At 44.7% G+C, this 17,428-nt stretch overlaps 1 protein-coding gene across 1 annotated transcript in view; it reads right to left on the minus strand.

Moving 5' to 3' along the window:
- Positions 1 to 483: 483 nt before the first annotated feature.
- The window catches only part of Ltf (lactotransferrin), a 31,867-nt gene continuing 14,922 nt past the window's right edge, over positions 484 to 17,428 (minus strand). Inside the window, exons 9-17 of the mRNA XM_020179559.2 lie at positions 17,210 to 17,364; positions 16,102 to 16,192; positions 15,517 to 15,564; positions 14,094 to 14,249; positions 12,246 to 12,387; positions 7,017 to 7,084; positions 2,881 to 3,065; positions 1,747 to 1,936; positions 484 to 692 (exon numbers count right to left, since the gene is read on the minus strand). Of these exons, the coding sequence (XP_020035148.2) occupies positions 658 to 692; positions 1,747 to 1,936; positions 2,881 to 3,065; positions 7,017 to 7,084; positions 12,246 to 12,387; positions 14,094 to 14,249; positions 15,517 to 15,564; positions 16,102 to 16,192; positions 17,210 to 17,364 (1,070 nt within the window). The 3' untranslated portion in view covers positions 484 to 657. The remainder of the gene's footprint in view (positions 693 to 1,746; positions 1,937 to 2,880; positions 3,066 to 7,016; positions 7,085 to 12,245; positions 12,388 to 14,093; positions 14,250 to 15,516; positions 15,565 to 16,101; positions 16,193 to 17,209; positions 17,365 to 17,428) is intronic.

Genomic DNA, 17,428 nt, shown 5'->3' on the forward strand with positions numbered 1-17,428 from the left:
ACTTCACACATTTCCCTATGACTATCCATGTGGTATTTATCTTAAATACCAAATAATCAAAAACCTTCTTTATAGCTAACTTCTGTCACTGATCCTTTGATTTTATACCCTCTATTCCTGTCCTACCTTGGAAACATGCACACATGAGCACACACACACACACCTACACGTGCCCACATATGCAGAGGCATACACATGTACACGTGTGCACACATGATTTGGAACACACACATTCACATGGGTATGCAGACAGACACACTCTCAGGCACACACATGTGCACATACTGATACAACTACGTGAATAAGACAAATCCCCTTGGGGGAAAAAAAACGTTGCTTGTCCTGTCCCTATATTCCAGACCAATCGGCGTCATGCCCAGGACTATGGGACAGAGGAAGGGCTGGGCCTGAAACATTTGGAAGAGAAAGTGTTTGGTCAGATACATAATTTCAAGATAAGATTCTAGAAAAGATGAATAACACTTTATAAGGACAGCAAACCAGCAATATATCTCACTTTATTTGTTAGTGACAGCAGGGAATTATGGGAACAGATGGATGGGCAGATCTCACCCTGAGCAGGGGAGGGCAAGGCCTGAGTACACCCAGGGATCAAGGCTGAGGCCCCCTGGGGAGGCTGGCCCATCTTCTTGGGGTTTACTTCGTGAGGAATGCACAGGCCTCCAGGAGTGCTGTAGGACACAACAGAGCAGGAGTTCAGAAACTGAGGTTTTATCAATTTTTAAATCAATAAATCAAGGAAACTGCTAAAACTGCTCTCTTCCCACCACTAGGAGTCAGTGCCTTGCCCATGTTCACTACTTCTTCTCCCCAAAACTATGGCGTGCATAGAACACAGGCACCAGATACAACTGGCCCTCCCCAGAAAGGGTGTTCCCCTGCTCTGGCCCAAGGGACACTAACTCCCTATCCAATTGTCTCTAAGCAAACAGCCCACACTCTTAAGTTCACAAGTCCTCTGGGGGCCTCTCACTTCTGGAATGCAAACAATTCCGGCTGATCTGTTTGCATCATCGCTCATCTACTTGATTACTCATTCAGCTGCAAAACCTTGCTGGCACCTGCCTGGTGTGAGTCACTGTGCTAAGAGCTGTCGGGGAACATACACAGATAGGATCTACCCTCAAGGACACAGCGCCTCTGCATCCAATGCTGCCTGGCCACAAGAACCATCCTACAACTCTAGTTCTCACCTGAGTCAAAGGACCTGAGACGCGGCTCCACACAGACCAGGGTCCCTCACCTTGGCACTACTGGTATTCTTTGTTGGGGGGAGGTGCTACACTGGCCTCTACCAAACAGACACCACCAGCACCTATTAAATTGTGGTCATCGATAATGTCCCCAGGCATTGCCAAACTTAGGGGCAAAAATCATCCTGAGTTGAGAACTGAGTAATGGACTCCTGGCTCTTCTCCCACACCTGGGCCACAGCATTCCCCAAGCCTGTGCCTCTTTCTGGGGGATCAGGAATAGGAGTGTGGGGTAGTCACAGTGTACCGGGCAGTCAGTGCATACTGAAACTTAAAATGATCATCTAGCCTTCCAGCCCTCTGAGATGTCCTCTAAAAATATCTTCAAGAATGAAATTACACTAAAATATATTTTCCTGGTTAAGATATGTTTTCTGAATGTTTGAGAATTTGTATTCCTATAAGCAGTTTGACCCTGAACCTTGACCTTCACCCACGATTTTCTCAGTGAGGCTACCCAGGGTCCACTCACGGGAGGTTGAACATTTCTCCAGAGTAGAAGTGGCTGTGACATACTGCTGTCCCAAATACTTCGTATATGTCGTTTTACCATGGAGTTTGGCCAAACACTCAGTGTTATCATTGAACAGAAGATTTTTAGTTTCGGAGTGGAACAGACAAAAATCTCGCGGACACCTGTTTCCATTTCTTCCAAACTGAGCCTGTGTCCAAAAGGGCAGACGTTTAGCGAGTAGTCAAGGAAGACAGGAGAGTGTGTGGACAGGAGAGGCCAAGAATATTTCTTTCATTCTGGACCAGCTTTGGGAAAACTGTGGGGCAGAAGTAGCCAAACTCTGGGGTCCTTTTCTTGCACTGGCCGACACCCCTGCCATGGACAGTGTCCAGACCTCACAGCACTTCTCATCCCACCTCACACCATGTTTTCTTCCTTCTAAATCTATCACCTCTTCCCAGAGAACTTCTTGCAAGTGACGAGATGTCAGCTGAGGATTTTTGAGGTCTGCCCCAAAAGCTAATCACTTGAAAACCTCTCCCATGCCTCTGTCACAGAGGGGTGGTTGGCATAGGAAAACCTAGTGTTTCAACTAACCAGTTGGTTGACCCAAGCAGGCCACCACCTTTAGCCACAGTCTCTCCTTCATACCTAGAGCCACTGCCTTCCAACGCACGCCTGGAGCCATGTTGTATAATATAAAAAATAGAAGTGCTAATAGAGAATCCTAGATTTCAAGAACATTTTAGGATTTCCTTCCAGTCGCATTCATATAGATACCCTTAAAACTATCAAAGCCAGCTCTATTGTTGTTTCAGGAGTCTTGTCCTGAAAATTGGGCTGTTGGCCCAGGCTCAAGTAACATCACTAGAGTCAAGGGCTGTGGAAGAAAAGCTCCCTCATTTGCCTAAAATAATAGGAAAAAGGACAATGGCCACCTCAGCAAGTACAAGTTTAGGAGCACGGAGGCTCCAGGCCAAACTAAAGTCAGTCCCAGAAAGCCCAGAATTGGAAGCCTTTTAGTCCTTACTTAGATCGTGCAGTCCCAGGCATGAAGCAAATGCTGTCGCCACCAACCAAGCAGAGGGGAAAGAAAGAAAGGCTCCGTGACCTCCAATCTTCCTGGAGCCCACGCAGCCCCGTGCCCCATACCTGTTGCTGGAGCAGCACCTGCTCCAGGAATACTGCCTTGTCCTTCCGAGAGATCACAGCATGATTCGGGGCCATGGCCAAGTGGCAGCTCTTCGCCTCAGTCACAGGCTGCCGGGTCCCATCAAGGCACAACAACTCAAAGTCCTCTACCTTTAAGTCCCTGGCCCACGCTTCAGTGTTCTTTCCTGGTGACAGAATGAAGGTGGCATCAGTTACAACTGCCCTGTTTGGACAAAGGGTCTTTTCTGGATAAGTGTGACCATCCTACTGGTCTCTCAAAACGCCTGTTGCAAGAGCCATGGTGACATGAAGGAGAAAGAATGAAGCTGTGTCTTGAACAAGTGATTCAGACTTCAAATATACTCAACACAGGTGCTGTGGTCGGGTAGTGGAATATTATATGGCAATAAAAAGGAGTGAGGTTCACACCTTCTGCAACACAGATGAAACTTGAAAACATGTTAAGAGAAAGAACAACAGACCACAAACTGGGATTCCGTTTACATGAGCAGGCAAAGCCATGAATACAGGAAGTGGGTGATTGCCAGTGCTAAAGAAGTGGGGGAGTGATTGTGAACAAGGAGTTCTTTATGGGATTATTCAAGTGTTCTGGAGTTGGATGGTGGTGGTGGTTGTACAACTTTGTGAATGACTGGAAGCCAGTGGATCAATCCACTCGGTGGATTTTATAGCATTGAGTTGGATCTCAATAAAGCTGTTAAAAGTTCTTTTCAAGTTGGTTTTGTTTTTTTTTTTTTTAAAAAGAAAACCTTCCACCTACACCATGTTTTCCAGTGGGATCCAGAAAAAAGAAAATAGGTTGAGTATCCCTCATCCAAGATGCTTGGGACAGGAATTACTTCAGACTTGGAATTTTTTTTTCCAAATTTTGGAATATTTGCATAAACACCCTGAGACAGTCTTGCGGGGAGAGATGTGAATCTAGACACAAAGTTCACTTCTGCTTCACATACCTACTAACATAGAGCCTGAACATAATTTTAGGCAGTATTTTTAGTGTGACTGCAGTTCTACTGTGGCCCATCAGGTGAGGTCAAATATGGAATTTTCCACTTGTGACACCACGTCAATGTTCAAAAAGTTTCCAATTTTGGGGCACTTCAGATTATTTTATTTTATTGCAGTACTGGGGTTTGAACTCAGGGTCTCATGCTGCTAGGCAGGCACTCTACCACTTGAGACACTCCTTCAAGCCCAGCTCTTTTTTGGGATGGGTATTTTTGAGATAGAATCTTACAAATCATTTGCCTGGGCTGTGCTTGAACTGTGATCCTCCTGATCTCTGCCTCCTGAATAGCTAGGATTACAGGCGTGAGCCACCAGCACCCAGCTGGATTTTAGATTTTTGACTTAGTTGTCTCAGCCTATAGCTGATTTACGTTCAAGGAGAAATTTTCCCTTCCTTTCATTTTCAAATACTCTTCATGTAACCAGAGAGAAGATAGGCCTTTCTATGGATGTACCAAATCTGTTTACTCAATTCCAATAAAATATAGTTGTAAAGTACCAGAGAACCTAAGAATAAAATTTGACATCTATCTGATCCATGGAAACCACTTTAATTAACTGTCATAAATTCTAAGTGTAATTGCAGACATGTCTGTGTGCGCACACACAGGCTCAGGCCCTTGCTTATCTCTCCTTCTGCCTTTTCTCTTAAGAAACCACCTCTCAGCCAGGTGTGGTGGTGAGTACCTATAATTCCAGCTATGCAGGGAAGTGGAGGTAGGAGGATCACAGTCCAAGGCAAGAGTATGAGACCCTGTCAAAACCAAACTAAAGCAAAAAGGGCTGCAGCGTGGCTCAAGTGGTAAAGAACCTGCCTTGCAAGGGCAAGGCCCTGAGTTCACTCCCTTGTACAAAAGAAATAGAAAAGATAGGAATTAAATTTGAGAAGAGAAAGAAGGAGGGGAAGGGAGGGGAGAAGAGGAGAGGGGAGGGGAAGGGAGGGGAAGAGAGGAGAGGGGAGGGGAAGGGGAGGAAAGGCGAGGCAAGGAGAGGAGTGAGGACTAGGATTCATTATTTTGATACTGAGATCCTTTCAAACTCATGGGTGAGGCCATGATAAAAGCGAGAGCACACAAGGGAGGGGTGAGGATAGGTAAGACACCTAAAAAACTAGCTAGCATTTGTTGCCCTTAACGCAGAGAAACTAAAGCAGATACCTTAAAGCAACTGAGGCCAATAGGAAAAGGGGACCAGGAACTAGAGAAAAGGTGAGATCAAAAAGAATTAACCTAGAAGGTAACACCCACACACAGGAAATCAATGTGAGTCAATGCCCTGTATAGCTATCCTTATCTCAACCAGCAAAAACCCTTGTTCCTTCCTATTATTGCTTATACTCTCTCTACAACAAAATTAGAAATAAGGGCAAAATAGTTTCTGCTGGGTATTGAGCGGGGGGGGGGGGGGGGGCGGAGTGGGTGGTAAGGGAGGGGGTGGGGGCAGGAGGGAGAAATGAACCAAGCCTTGTATGCACATATGAATAATAAAAGAAAAATTAAAAAAAAATAATAATAATAAGTGGAATAGACTGTAGTAACTGTATTCTCATGTTTGGATTGCTGCTCAGTGTTACCTAGCTATTTGTATCAACAACAGAAAAAAATTTCAAGAAACGTAATGATTACATCATTAAAATAATAAAAATATTAAGGTCTAGATATTAAATAAAATCTTATTTTTGTCAGTGCCATATTTTTGTCAATGTAAAAAAATGAGGCAGTTGTTAGACATTAAGGTACCTTTCAATTCTAAAATTCTATGATTATCTGAGGTATCTTTTGATATCTTGCTTGAGATTCTTGTAATAATTGCTATGAATGGGCTTAGAATTCTAGTTACATAAAATTTGGGCCAGAAAGAATTATTATATTGCACTTGACTCTTTCATTGACTATCTGGAATTGAGTCAGTCTTTCTTCCTGCCTGAGAGTGTGCATCTCACCTTTTTTCTTTTCCTTTCTCATGGACTGGTATTTCCACTATAGGTTGTCATTCCCTTTGTTTTTTTCCCCCCTCTAAGTTATAAAAGTTTGTGTTTTGCTTCTCTTCTCTCATCCCCTGTTCTTGTACTAGGTTACTGTCACAAAATTATTTGCATTTTCATCATAGATCGTGCCTTTTTACTTAATTTTTAAATTGCAGCAAAGTATGCATAACATAAATTGACTATATTATTAAACATTTTTAAATGTAAAAAAAAAAATTTGAGAAGAGAAAGAAGGAGGGGAAGGGAGGGGAGAAGAGGAGAGGGGAGGGGAGGGGAGGGGAAGAGAGGAGAGGGGAGGGGAGGGGAGGGGAAGAGAGGAGAGGGGAGGGGAAGAGAGGAGAGGGGAGGGGAAGGGGAGGAAAGGCGAGGCAAGGAGAGGAGTGAGGACTAGGATTCATTATTTTGATATTGAGATCCTTTCAAACTCATGGGTGAGGCCCTAATCCTCCTCCCGGTAACTAGAGGAGGCAGGAGGAGAAGAAAGGAGTGGAGATCACTGCAGGAGGGAAGCAGAAAGTAGAGCTGATCCTTTCCCAAGGAGTGAACAAATCATCTGCTAAAGAAGGAGGTGAAGCATGGAAGGCATCAGACGCCTGTGGAGGCTTCAATTTGGTCATTTTTTCTCATTTAGAGACCAGAAGGGAGGGTAATTGTTCAAACATTGGCTGGGAGATTCTCTTTCATCATTTGTATCTGCCTGTGACTCAGTCCCCACTGACTCCCAAGGAGTTTCCAGGTGAATGGCTCACATGGAGCTGAATGAAGACTTGACTTCTTTTTTTCAAGAGGGAAACTTATTTTCATATGTTCTGTTTTTTTCAGTATTGTCCAAACTGTTTCCCATAGGCACCATGATCTGGTGTAGACAGATGGTGAGTTTCCATGAGTGACTAGCCAAGCCAAACCAGGCATACACTTGCTATAAGATCTGACTGGTGTGTGTGTGTGTGTGTGAGAGAGAGAGAGAGAGAGAGAGATTAAGAGAGAGAGAGAGAGGACATTCAGCTTCAAAATCACTGTGACACCTGCACATGCTACCATGTGCCCTAGGTAAGGAATCTGAGGATGTGTCATGGTACTAAAACTGCTTAGAAGGAGGAAGAGAAATGACTTCACCTACCATCAGCGTTCTGAAAGATAGTGGAGTCTTTCACAAAGGCGACATCTCCTGCCCCCTCAACCATGCACCTAAAATGTTTCCACAAATAACATGACAAGAGAAAAGAAGCCATTAGACTCTTCATAAATATTTGTACTATGCATTCCAAAACTGAAACATGTAAGTAAACATGTGAAAGGTGAAAGTATTTCCAGGATTTTAAGGCTTAAATTGACAGAACGCATCCGTGTGCCTTCCTTCCTTCCTTCTAAAATCCCAATAAAACGACACTGATGAGATTTTTTTCAAAGCTCTAAGCCCACAAACGAGAGAAAAAGAGACCATAATGACCACCCTTGGAAGTCAAAGAGCAAATGGCTGAGCAGTTACTTAACCGACAGAGCAAAGAGAGCTGTAATGTACGTGGAGGGGGTGGAAGCTCAGAAGGAAGCAGATGTGCACAGCAGACCTCCAGAAAGGCTTGGCACCAGGAAAAATAGCTGAGAATGAGATGGACATGGGTAGCTCATATCTATAATCCTAGCTACTGGAGAGGCTGAGATGGGGAGGATCATAGTTTGAGGCCAGCTTGGGGTGGGGGAAGAGTTTGCCTGTGTAAATGCCACCATGTACTCCCACCCAGAACAATAACAAAGGAAAGAAAAAAAGTTCATAAGATTCCACCTCAACCAATGGCTGGGCATAGTGCTATGTGCCAGTCATCCCAAGCTCCTTGGGTGGCTGATTTCAGGAGGATGGAGGTTCAAGGGAAGCCCAGGCAAAAAAAGATCATGAGACCTCATCTCAGGGGAAAAGCTGGGCTAGTGGTGCACCCTTGACATCCCAGCTATGGCAGGAAGTATAGAATAGGAAGGTTGTGGCTCAGTCCAGCCTATGCAAAAAGCAAGACCCTAACTCCAAAACAGAGTAGAAAAGGCTGGAGGTGTGGCTCAAGCGGTAGAGCCTAGCCAATGCCCTGAGTTCAAACCCCAGTACCCCTTGTGTGTGTGTTGTGGGGGGGCCTAGAAAGAAACTGGCTGAGAATGGAAAGACTGCCTTCAGCATCTAGAAGGTGAGTTTTACACATCCATGGCCCCTCAGCTTCTCCCTCACCCCGGCAGAAAACAAAGATTTGTCCATGGCGGGGAGGTTGAACCTGAATAACACTGTGGTGCAGAAGGCAGAAATGGACACTGAGCAGGACTGAGCAGGAGTGAAGTCACAGTCCCATTCTCCCGCTTGGCTCCAGGAGGCGGGCGTCAGGGCCATTCTTTCCAAGCATCAGACAAGATTGTTTGTCAGGGTAACCTCATCAACTCAGGAAAACACTCATAGGTCCTGATATTTGGATGCACCAATGAAACGACACATGCCAACAGATCCTCAGTGAAGCCCAGCATTCACCAAGGCCTGGCAAATGACACAGAGCTAACTACCAGCTTTATCCCTTCACTTTTTTTGTTTTTTAATGCTCCATTCTTAAGTATGGACAAATAGGCAGAGACCATCAGATATTTAAAGGAAGACCATAAAAAATGGAGACCAAAACCATTATATTCAGAGGCTATAGAGACAATATAAAGGACAGGATAGAACTTAAAAAAAAAACTATAATTAATATCCTAAAGATACAAAAGAAGACAAGGTATTCATGAAACAAGAACAGGAAGTACTAAAAAAGAAAGTAGATTACAGAGTTCTTAGAAAGAAAAAAATCATTAAAAAGTTCTTTTTGGTGGTACTAGGGATTAAATTCAGGGCCTTGGGATATTGTTAGGCAAGCATTTTTCTGCACGAGCTAGTCCCCAGTTCTTTCACTTTTAGTTTGTTTTTCAGACAGGGTCTCCTGCTTTTTGCCTGGGCTGGACTAGGGCTGCAATTGTTCTACCTCTGCCTCCTGAGTAGCTGGAACAATAGCCATGCACTAGCCCAGTCATGATCATTCTTTAAAATTATATAATATTAGAGGATTAAACAAATACATATCCCAGAAACTAGAAGACAAAGAGCAAATAATATAGAATCAATAATAAGGAAATCAGATGATAATTCAAGACACTATAATTTAAAAATTAAAGTTTAAAGAAAAGTTAGAGAAACTAAAGGATAGTAATTGCCAAAGAAATAATAGCTTCCCAGAATGTGTTAACTTGAGTTTCCAGTCAAAAAGATGCATGAAGAGCCCAATCCAATATAGTGGGGAAAGACTCACATAAAGAAATGTCATTATGGGGGCTGGAGGTGTGGCTCAAGTGGTAGAACACCTGCCTAGCAAGCATAAAGCCCTGAGTTCAAACCCCAGTACCGCCAAAAAAAAAAACAAAAAACTGTCATTATGAAGCTTCAGAACACTACAGACTAAAAAACAATTGCTCAAAAAATTTTCAAAAAGAAAGAAAGTTGTATATACAAAGAATCAGGAATCAAAAATAGTACCAAATTTCTCAACAACTCTAGAAATTAGAAAACAATGAATTAATGCTTTTAAATTTTTGAATTTGCTCTATTTTCCAATTTTTTGTCATCCTATGCTACAGTCTGGATAATTTTTTTCACAAATCCCCTATTTCATTAATTCTCTTTTTAGTCATATCTAGTATGTTAAGCTGGTCAATTGCATAGTGAATTTTAATTGCTATTTTTTTTCCTTTCTAGAAACTCTATTCCTTTTTTAAAAATACTAACTTGTTTTTGTCTGTTGGATTTTGCATCTGACAGCTTTTTTCTCCTGTGTGTTTGGTTAACATTATAATAATTACTTTTTACTGTGATCATCGTCATTAGAAAATAGTATTTTTAGTAGTCCTTGGGGCATAACATGAAGATTCTATGTTCCTCACAGATTCCTAGAAAGACCATTTGTCTGGGATCCCTTCTAAAAATATTTTTGAGCTGAGACTTTCTGGACCTTCCTAGGGGACCCAACTTTGAATTTCAAGTCCATATGAGAATTGGCTCATGGTTTTGATTTCTCAGGAGAAATGTTCTCACTGCTTTCTTCAACTTCTGGGCAACTTCAAATCCTCTGAGAGTAGGCACAAAAGTTACTTCTAGGTCGCTCTTACCTTACAGGTATAGGTAACCTCTTAGGTTCAAGTCTCTCAGAATTGGTTAACATCTCCAGGATGGGATAGAGTGGCTCTGCATTTGTCTCTCTGACCTCCTATTCCCCTCAGATTTTAGTCTGGAATTGCTTATTTTGTCAGTGATTCAGTGTGAATACCTGTGTGCGTGTACTTAATCCAGCAATTCGCTTTTTAGTGGGAGACTTTGGCCGAAATAGCCTAAGGTTGTCATTTTCTGGAGCTAGGAATTAGTTAAAATTCCTAGGGGGGAAATAAAATTCCAACTTGGATTTAGTTATTCTGCTAAACTGTAAATCATTTCAAAAATAAAAGAAAGATAATTTCAGATATGTAAGTTCTTTAAAAATAGCAACTCAAGGCTGGCAGAGTAGCTCAAGTGATAGAGCGCCTGCCTGGCAAGTGCCAGACCCTGAGTTCAACTCCTAGTTACCTCCCCCTGCCAAAAAAAAATAGCACCACCTATTCATTCACCCTTCCTCAAGAAGATGTTGGAGAATGTGCTCTGTTGCAACAAAAAAACCCCACAAAGCTAAAGATATGAAATCCAGGAAATCAGCTATCTAACATGAAGTAAGACAAAGGGAAATCCCAGAATGACAGCGGAGGGCATTCTCAGGACCACAGATGACAGGTGACTTCCAGAGCACCCAATTCAGAATGCAGCAGGAATCTGGAGTTCTCAGAGCAACATTCCCAACTAAATGAGGAAATCAGACCACCCCAGCATGAGCGCACTCCTGCCAGAGAGTTTTGAGGCAAAGAAAATAAAGCAATAAAAAAAGAAGACATCGATGAACTCCGTAGTAAACAAAATGTTTGCACAATAAGCGAAACATAACCTTATTATACCACATGAGAATAACGCTTGCAGTGTCATAAAAATGCAAGCACCGAATGCAACACAGTCTGGTTATGAAAGGTGAGGTTGTGGTTGAGGGTGGAAGAGGAAGGGTGGGCGGGAGGGAGCACTCTGAAAGGTTACAGCTTCTGCCATCATAGAAAGCAAAAGAGAGCTAAGAGTTACAAATCAAGAACCAGCAGTACTGGGAGGTTAGTTAGAAATATAAGTCCAAATAAGACATCTGCTTCTAGCTTTCAATTATTTTGCTATAAATTACCCTGTCTAGATTCTAGACATAATTTAAAGCAAAGGCAAAGCAGTATCTTCTAGTATAAATAAGAATGCTGAAGTGCAGAGGTTTCCAGAAAAGTTAAGCCATGCTTCAGGTCTGGGACAAAAAGGATCACATGATTCAGATATGTGTCGATTCAATATTTCTGAGAGGAATCACATCACAAACTTTCCATTTGCAAATCCTTAGTTCTTCAAAGGTATTTTTGTGCATTCAAAAACATCCATTCGATTTTTATGATCAAGCAGAGTATAGCAAAGATTACTTTTCTATCATGTACCACTGCAGCAAAGGCTGCTGGATTGATATTTAAAAGCTCAAAGGCCAGTTCTGGCCACTGTCTTTCTCAGATGCAGGATGCCACCTGGTGGTAAAATAAAGTCTTGGCAAATGGAGAAAAAGGGAAGGGGGAAGAAAGAGTCTCTTCGTGCTGGTCGAATCCCTAAATAGACCCCTGGAAGCAATGCCCAGATTAATGAAGTTATAAATGCAAGTTCTGGGTCATTAATAGGAATCACTCACTCAGTGGCTATAATTTGTGAATTGTGAAAACTTTTTCTTTTTTGGTTTATTTTTTCACTTCACAATGGAGACTAACACTGCAATACTACTTCCTCTTTGCCATGTCTAAGGCCAAAGTCAAAGAGAAAAATGAAAACATAAGCCACAATGATGACCTAGGGAAGGGAAGGGGATGGTGGCTCTGGGAACGACAACTTCCATAACACTGAAATGTGGGGAGCTCTTTGGTTGCCACACACGCCACCTACTAACTTTGAGGAGAAGGTAGTGAGGCTCACTGTGGGAGACCTTGGCTCAACGTCCTGAGGTCAGGTAGCCCTGCTCCAGCCCCCACTCTCTGGGGTGGTGGGTGTGACGAGGGGTTCTGACTGGTGGGGTCTATTTGAAAACCCACAGTGTGACCCCTGTGTGCTGTGACAGGCCACACCTGTCCCCTTAGAACTGCAGTAGCAACATGTCGAGGATAAAGCACGATGCCCTATGCTGGGGGAGCTCAGTTCCAGACTCACCTCAAAGCCCCAGTGTAGCCATAGTATCTCTCGCTGCTGTTTGATGCACACTTATTCTCACCATTCTCGTCACCAATACACAGAGCACAGAGATTGGATTTCGGGTCAGACCCAGGTGCACAGCTTTCTCTAAAGAATTCACCTGGGCAAAAGGAACAAGGGAAATCAGTTCCTCTGACCTCCTTCAACACAAACAGTCTTTTACCCAACAGGTGACACAGTTTGACTTCAGTTCAGTATCTTACCCAGGACAGATAGTACTCACTATCACAGAGCGACATGTTACCAGCAACCAAGGAAGTGAGACGCACTTCAGACGGTAGGCGTTGACAAAGCAGCTAACTGAAGCTGGGAAGGGTCATGACAGCACGGGGGTCCCATCATCACAACCTCGAGCAGGGGACTCAGCCGAGAACCACTGGTCCTTCCTCTACAGCAGAGCATGCCAACGACGTACTCCAGGATCTGATTTCCTCTTTTTATTAGGAATGGGACTGTGCTTTTTCCATGGGCACCAGGGCCGTGGGTATACGGACTGGAATTATCAGGCTGAAAGACCCATATGGCTAGGTACTGGTCAGCAACATATGAGCAGGAGTGTTAGGGGTCAGCTCTCTGGAACTGTCCTTAGAAGACAGTGGCACCCTCCTTTTGTCCCTTCCCTTTCTTCGTCCTGCACATGAAATGCAGAAGCAGGGACTGGACCTTCCCTTGGGATTTGGGTCATGAAATGACCTCGAGCATGGAAACCACACAGGACAAAGTAGCCAGGTCCTTGACACCACACTGTCATCATAGTAGCTCTGAACAACCAACTGTGGTCATCTCTTATGTGAGAAATAAACCTCTATCTTGGTTAAGTCTCTACTATTTTATTAGCATATATTAATTCTACAAAATAGGCGTTTCATTATGATATTTTCATATATACATGTACTTTCATCATATTCAGCCCCTCTTTTCCTTCCTGTCCGCCCTCCCACTGGTCCCCTTCCTCTTCCCAAATAGTCCATATTTGGAGGGTTTCTGTTCCTTGCAGCTGAACCTAATCTGAATTAATCCACAGTGTGATTTAACCCAAGAAAAAAGGAAACAAAAGTGACAAGAAAGCCCTGCCCTTCTGAGTAAGTGACACCCATTTACTGACTCCTAAAGCCCTGTCACTAAAAGAGCCTCTAGAAAGGCTAGCAGCTTCCCGCCACCACATCCTGCCCGCTGCCCTACAGCACAGAGGCCACCTTAGGGGTCAGCAGGAGGTGCAACAGTGCACGACACTTGCTCCAACCAGGACCCAAAGCCCAGCCGCAATATGTGGGGGCCCCTGCTCTAGGAGATGCTGACACAGAGGCGAGCCATGGAGAGAATGTGCCAGATGCTCTGTCATCACCAGGCCCGCCACAGGTGGGGCATGGCTTATGCTGACCAAGACGGGCACAGGTGTGGTGGGGTGAGAAGCCCCAGAAGAAGCTTGAGCCATGCCCTTGCAGTCTGGCTTCCTTTGCAGGCATTCTGTTTAGAAACAGAAGTCAACTTTCCTGAGTGGGGGCAGGTGCTTTTCCTGAACTGGGAAGCCAGGGTCTATGAGGAATTTAGATATGGGCTTCAAGTGGTTTAAAACAAACAAACAAAAAGAACCCATATCCATTCTTCAGGTGTAGAAGAGCAAGTTGATATTCTAATCTGTGTCTCAACAGGATGCATGAGCCCCTCCCCATGCACCCATGACTCCAGGAGGCGGCTACCGGGACAAATCCCTCCGCCCTCCTTTCTCTGCGGTTCCACAGCACAAAGCACCTCCCCTACCCCCCAGGATAGTGGCCCTCCCATGCCACCCTCAGGCCTGCTTACCAAACTTGCAGGAGCCTGTCTGGTTGAAGAGCAGGCCTATGGGGATGTTCCAGCCTGCGGTCCTGCCCACGGCAGTGTGGCAAGACTTCTTTCCTTTCAGAGAGTTCCAGGTAATAGCAGCATTTGATCTCCTCGTCACCGCTACAGCAAGGTACCCTTGCAAAGCAGATGACAGAAGAGCAGGTCTTAACCTCCAGGAGGCCTGGCCCATGAACCCAACCCAGGCCAACATAGGTCGAGAAGCATCTCCAGGTAACAATATCCCCCAAATAATTGGCCATTATTTGGTAGACCAAAGCTGCCCTATATCAAAGGAAAATTGATCTGGGCTATGAAATAAAATAGTAAGAAGAGATGACCCTTGAAGTGTTTGTAGGGGATGCCCTCATCCAGCTACACAATATCCCTGAGTTACAGATTTTAACACACTGGCTACTAAAATAACAAATGTTGAACAAGAACGGTCCCAACGGTGCACAAATCACCACCTACAGTGTGCAAGCAAGATGGCCACCACACTGATGCACGGGAAGTGTCCAAGGACCACCCTGTGCTGGGTCCTGCCAGTCCTGCACCGTGAGGGGGTTAACATGGCTGCCATCCTCTTCCCTGTAGAGGGCACCAGACCAACAGGAGCCCACTGTGGGCAAGTGTCAAGGGTTCCAGAACTGAGCAAGCACCAGCCATGGTGGGAAGGTAGGGCTGGGGCGGAGAGTGCTGGGTTTGGCCCTGAGTCAAAGTCGGGACTTGCGGAAGAATTATCTGCAACAGTGCCTCGGATTCTGGGTCCTGGGGGCAGGGTGGGGACGGCTCGCTGCCACAGTTTCCCCATCCATATAAGATGGGGAAGTAACACTCCTCTTTCCTCATGGTCAGGTACCACGAGGAACTATAGGAAAGTTCTCTGGTAAGTACAACGGTTGATAGAAACATTAATTATTATAATTACTCATCTATGAATTATCTTTATCTCTAAATAATGGTTTCTATGGACACATCTCTTTCTGTGAATCTTTTTGTGGGGGGTAGTACATGGTGTTCTTGGGGCCTGGTGCTTGCTAGGCAGGCTCTCTACCACACCCTCAAGGCTCTTTTTTTTTGCTTTAATTTTTAGGTATGGTCTCACGTTTTTGCCCAGGGCCAGCCTCAGACCTGCATCCTCCTACCTACCTCCTGTGTAGCTGGAATCACAGGTATATGCAACCACACCCAGCTTATTGGTTGAGATGGGATCTTGCTAACTTTTTGCCCAGACTAGCCTCAAATCTCAATTCTCCCAAACTCTACCTCCCAAGTACTGAGATTACAGATGTGAGCCACTGAGTCCAGCCTCTTTCTGTAAATTTTTTTAAGTTTCCACCACCTCATCCATCTAGCAACAAGCACTTATTCTTGACCTTGAAACTGACTGATTCCAACTCACCTTCCACTGGTCTATTCACACAATCAGAGCCGCTGCTTTTCTGGGATTCTGAAAGAACAAAGACAAGCAAAATGTCTTTAAACACTCAGATTTACTGAGAAGTCACAAAGTGTTAAAGCTTCACAGTGCAAGAGAAACCAGACATTAAGAATGTAACTCTTTTTACATAAAGGTCAAGATTAGGCATCTGATCTCTTGTTGGGAGTCAGGAGTCACTACCCTTTGGAAGTAAGGGGCTGGTGGCTTTTGAGACAGTCTGTGTCTTCATCTAGGCACCCTTTGTAAAATGTCACTGAGTTAGTTGTACACTATGTGCACTTTTCTGTGCATACTTTACTAAATATTGTGTTATACTTTACCAATCTGTTTTTTATTCAAGAAGATGAAAACAACCTGTGCCTTATCAACTCTCAACACAGTTTTTGGGAAGCATGGTCCCAGTTTATTCTTTCCCGATTTTCTCCAGCTTGAATGTATCCATCCATCTTAACGCCTCCTCCTGCTTCTAGTGAGTGGAGTGGTTCCTCCCCACCCCCACCCAACTGCCCAAACAGATGTACCAGTAGCCATGCTAACTCCACTTACGCTGGTTCTCCGCCAGTACAGGCACCAGACCACACTTGCCCGCAACGTAGATAAATCCTCCATCCAAACTCATGCCATCAGCCTTTCCTTTCTGCAGAGACAAAGCAGATCCTCCTGCCTATCTTTCTTTGGGGGGTGGTACTGGGGCCTCCGCTTGCTAGGCAGGCTCTCTTTCTCTCTTAAGCTGTGCCTCCAGCTCCCCCACCCCCTTTTTTTGCTTAGTTATTTTTCTCATAGGATCTCATGTTTTCGCTTGGGCCAGACTGAACCATGATCCTCTTACCAATGCATCCTGCCTAGCTAGGATTACAGGCATGCACCTGTGTGGATTCATCAAGATAACTTGGCTGGGCGTCAGGGGTCACACCTGTAATCCTAGCTACTCAGGAGGCAGAGATCATGGTTTGAAGTCAGACCAGGCAAATAGTTCACAAGATCCCATCTTGAAAAAACCCATCACAAAAAAAAGGGTTGGTGGAGTGGCTCAAGGTGTAGGCCCTGAGTTCAAATTCCAGTACTGGAAGAAAAAAAATACCTGTGTCCTTAGCCTGGTAATAACTATTTATGCTGATATTAGAAGTAACTGGAGACCCCATCTCAACCAATGGCTGGGCATGGTGGTACATGCCTGTCATTCCAGCCACTCAAGGAAGCACAAATAGTCCAGGCCAGCCAGGGCACAAAGTGAGGCTCTATCTCAAAAATAACCAACAGGAAAAGGGCTAGCAGCGTGGCTCAGGTGGCAGAGCATCTGCCTAGCAAGTAAAAGGCCCTGAGTTCTAACTTCATACTGCAAAAAAAAAATGTTTTTTTCATCATAGCTATCTCTGTCTGAGACCACAATTAGTTATTGTGTGTGTGTGAACCTCACAAACCTTTCCTATTTTCCAAGTTACCTACAATAATCCTGAGTTGTCCTTGTAATAAGCCACTTTTTAAACCTAAAACTGTACCCCTTCCTTAGCCCAATGTGGCAGCCCCAAGTGCACCTTCTCTGGTCTTTCCTGCCTCATCGCATCCTGCAGTAGCCTCTGGGGCATCCAACTTCACAGCAGGCAGACACCCATTGTGTGGATCCCCGCCCGCCCATGTGACTCGGGCCACGCACCAGAATCTGGCTGATGCAGTCTTCCGTGGTGGGGGCTGAGGCACAGGTCACCAAGCCGTTGCTCACAGTGCTCCACTGGTCACACTTGCTCAGCTCCTCGCTGCCCACCGGGCACCATACGACCTGCGATTGCCTGGCTGCCACATCCTCCTTACCTGGGGAGAGGCACAAAGGATAGGCAGGGGCCGTGAGCCTCGTCAGGGACACCCAGGCACGGCC

The sequence above is a fragment of the Castor canadensis genome, chromosome 17 (genome assembly GCF_047511655.1).
Source record: "Castor canadensis chromosome 17, mCasCan1.hap1v2, whole genome shotgun sequence".
Taxonomy (NCBI): domain Eukaryota; kingdom Metazoa; phylum Chordata; class Mammalia; order Rodentia; family Castoridae; genus Castor; species Castor canadensis.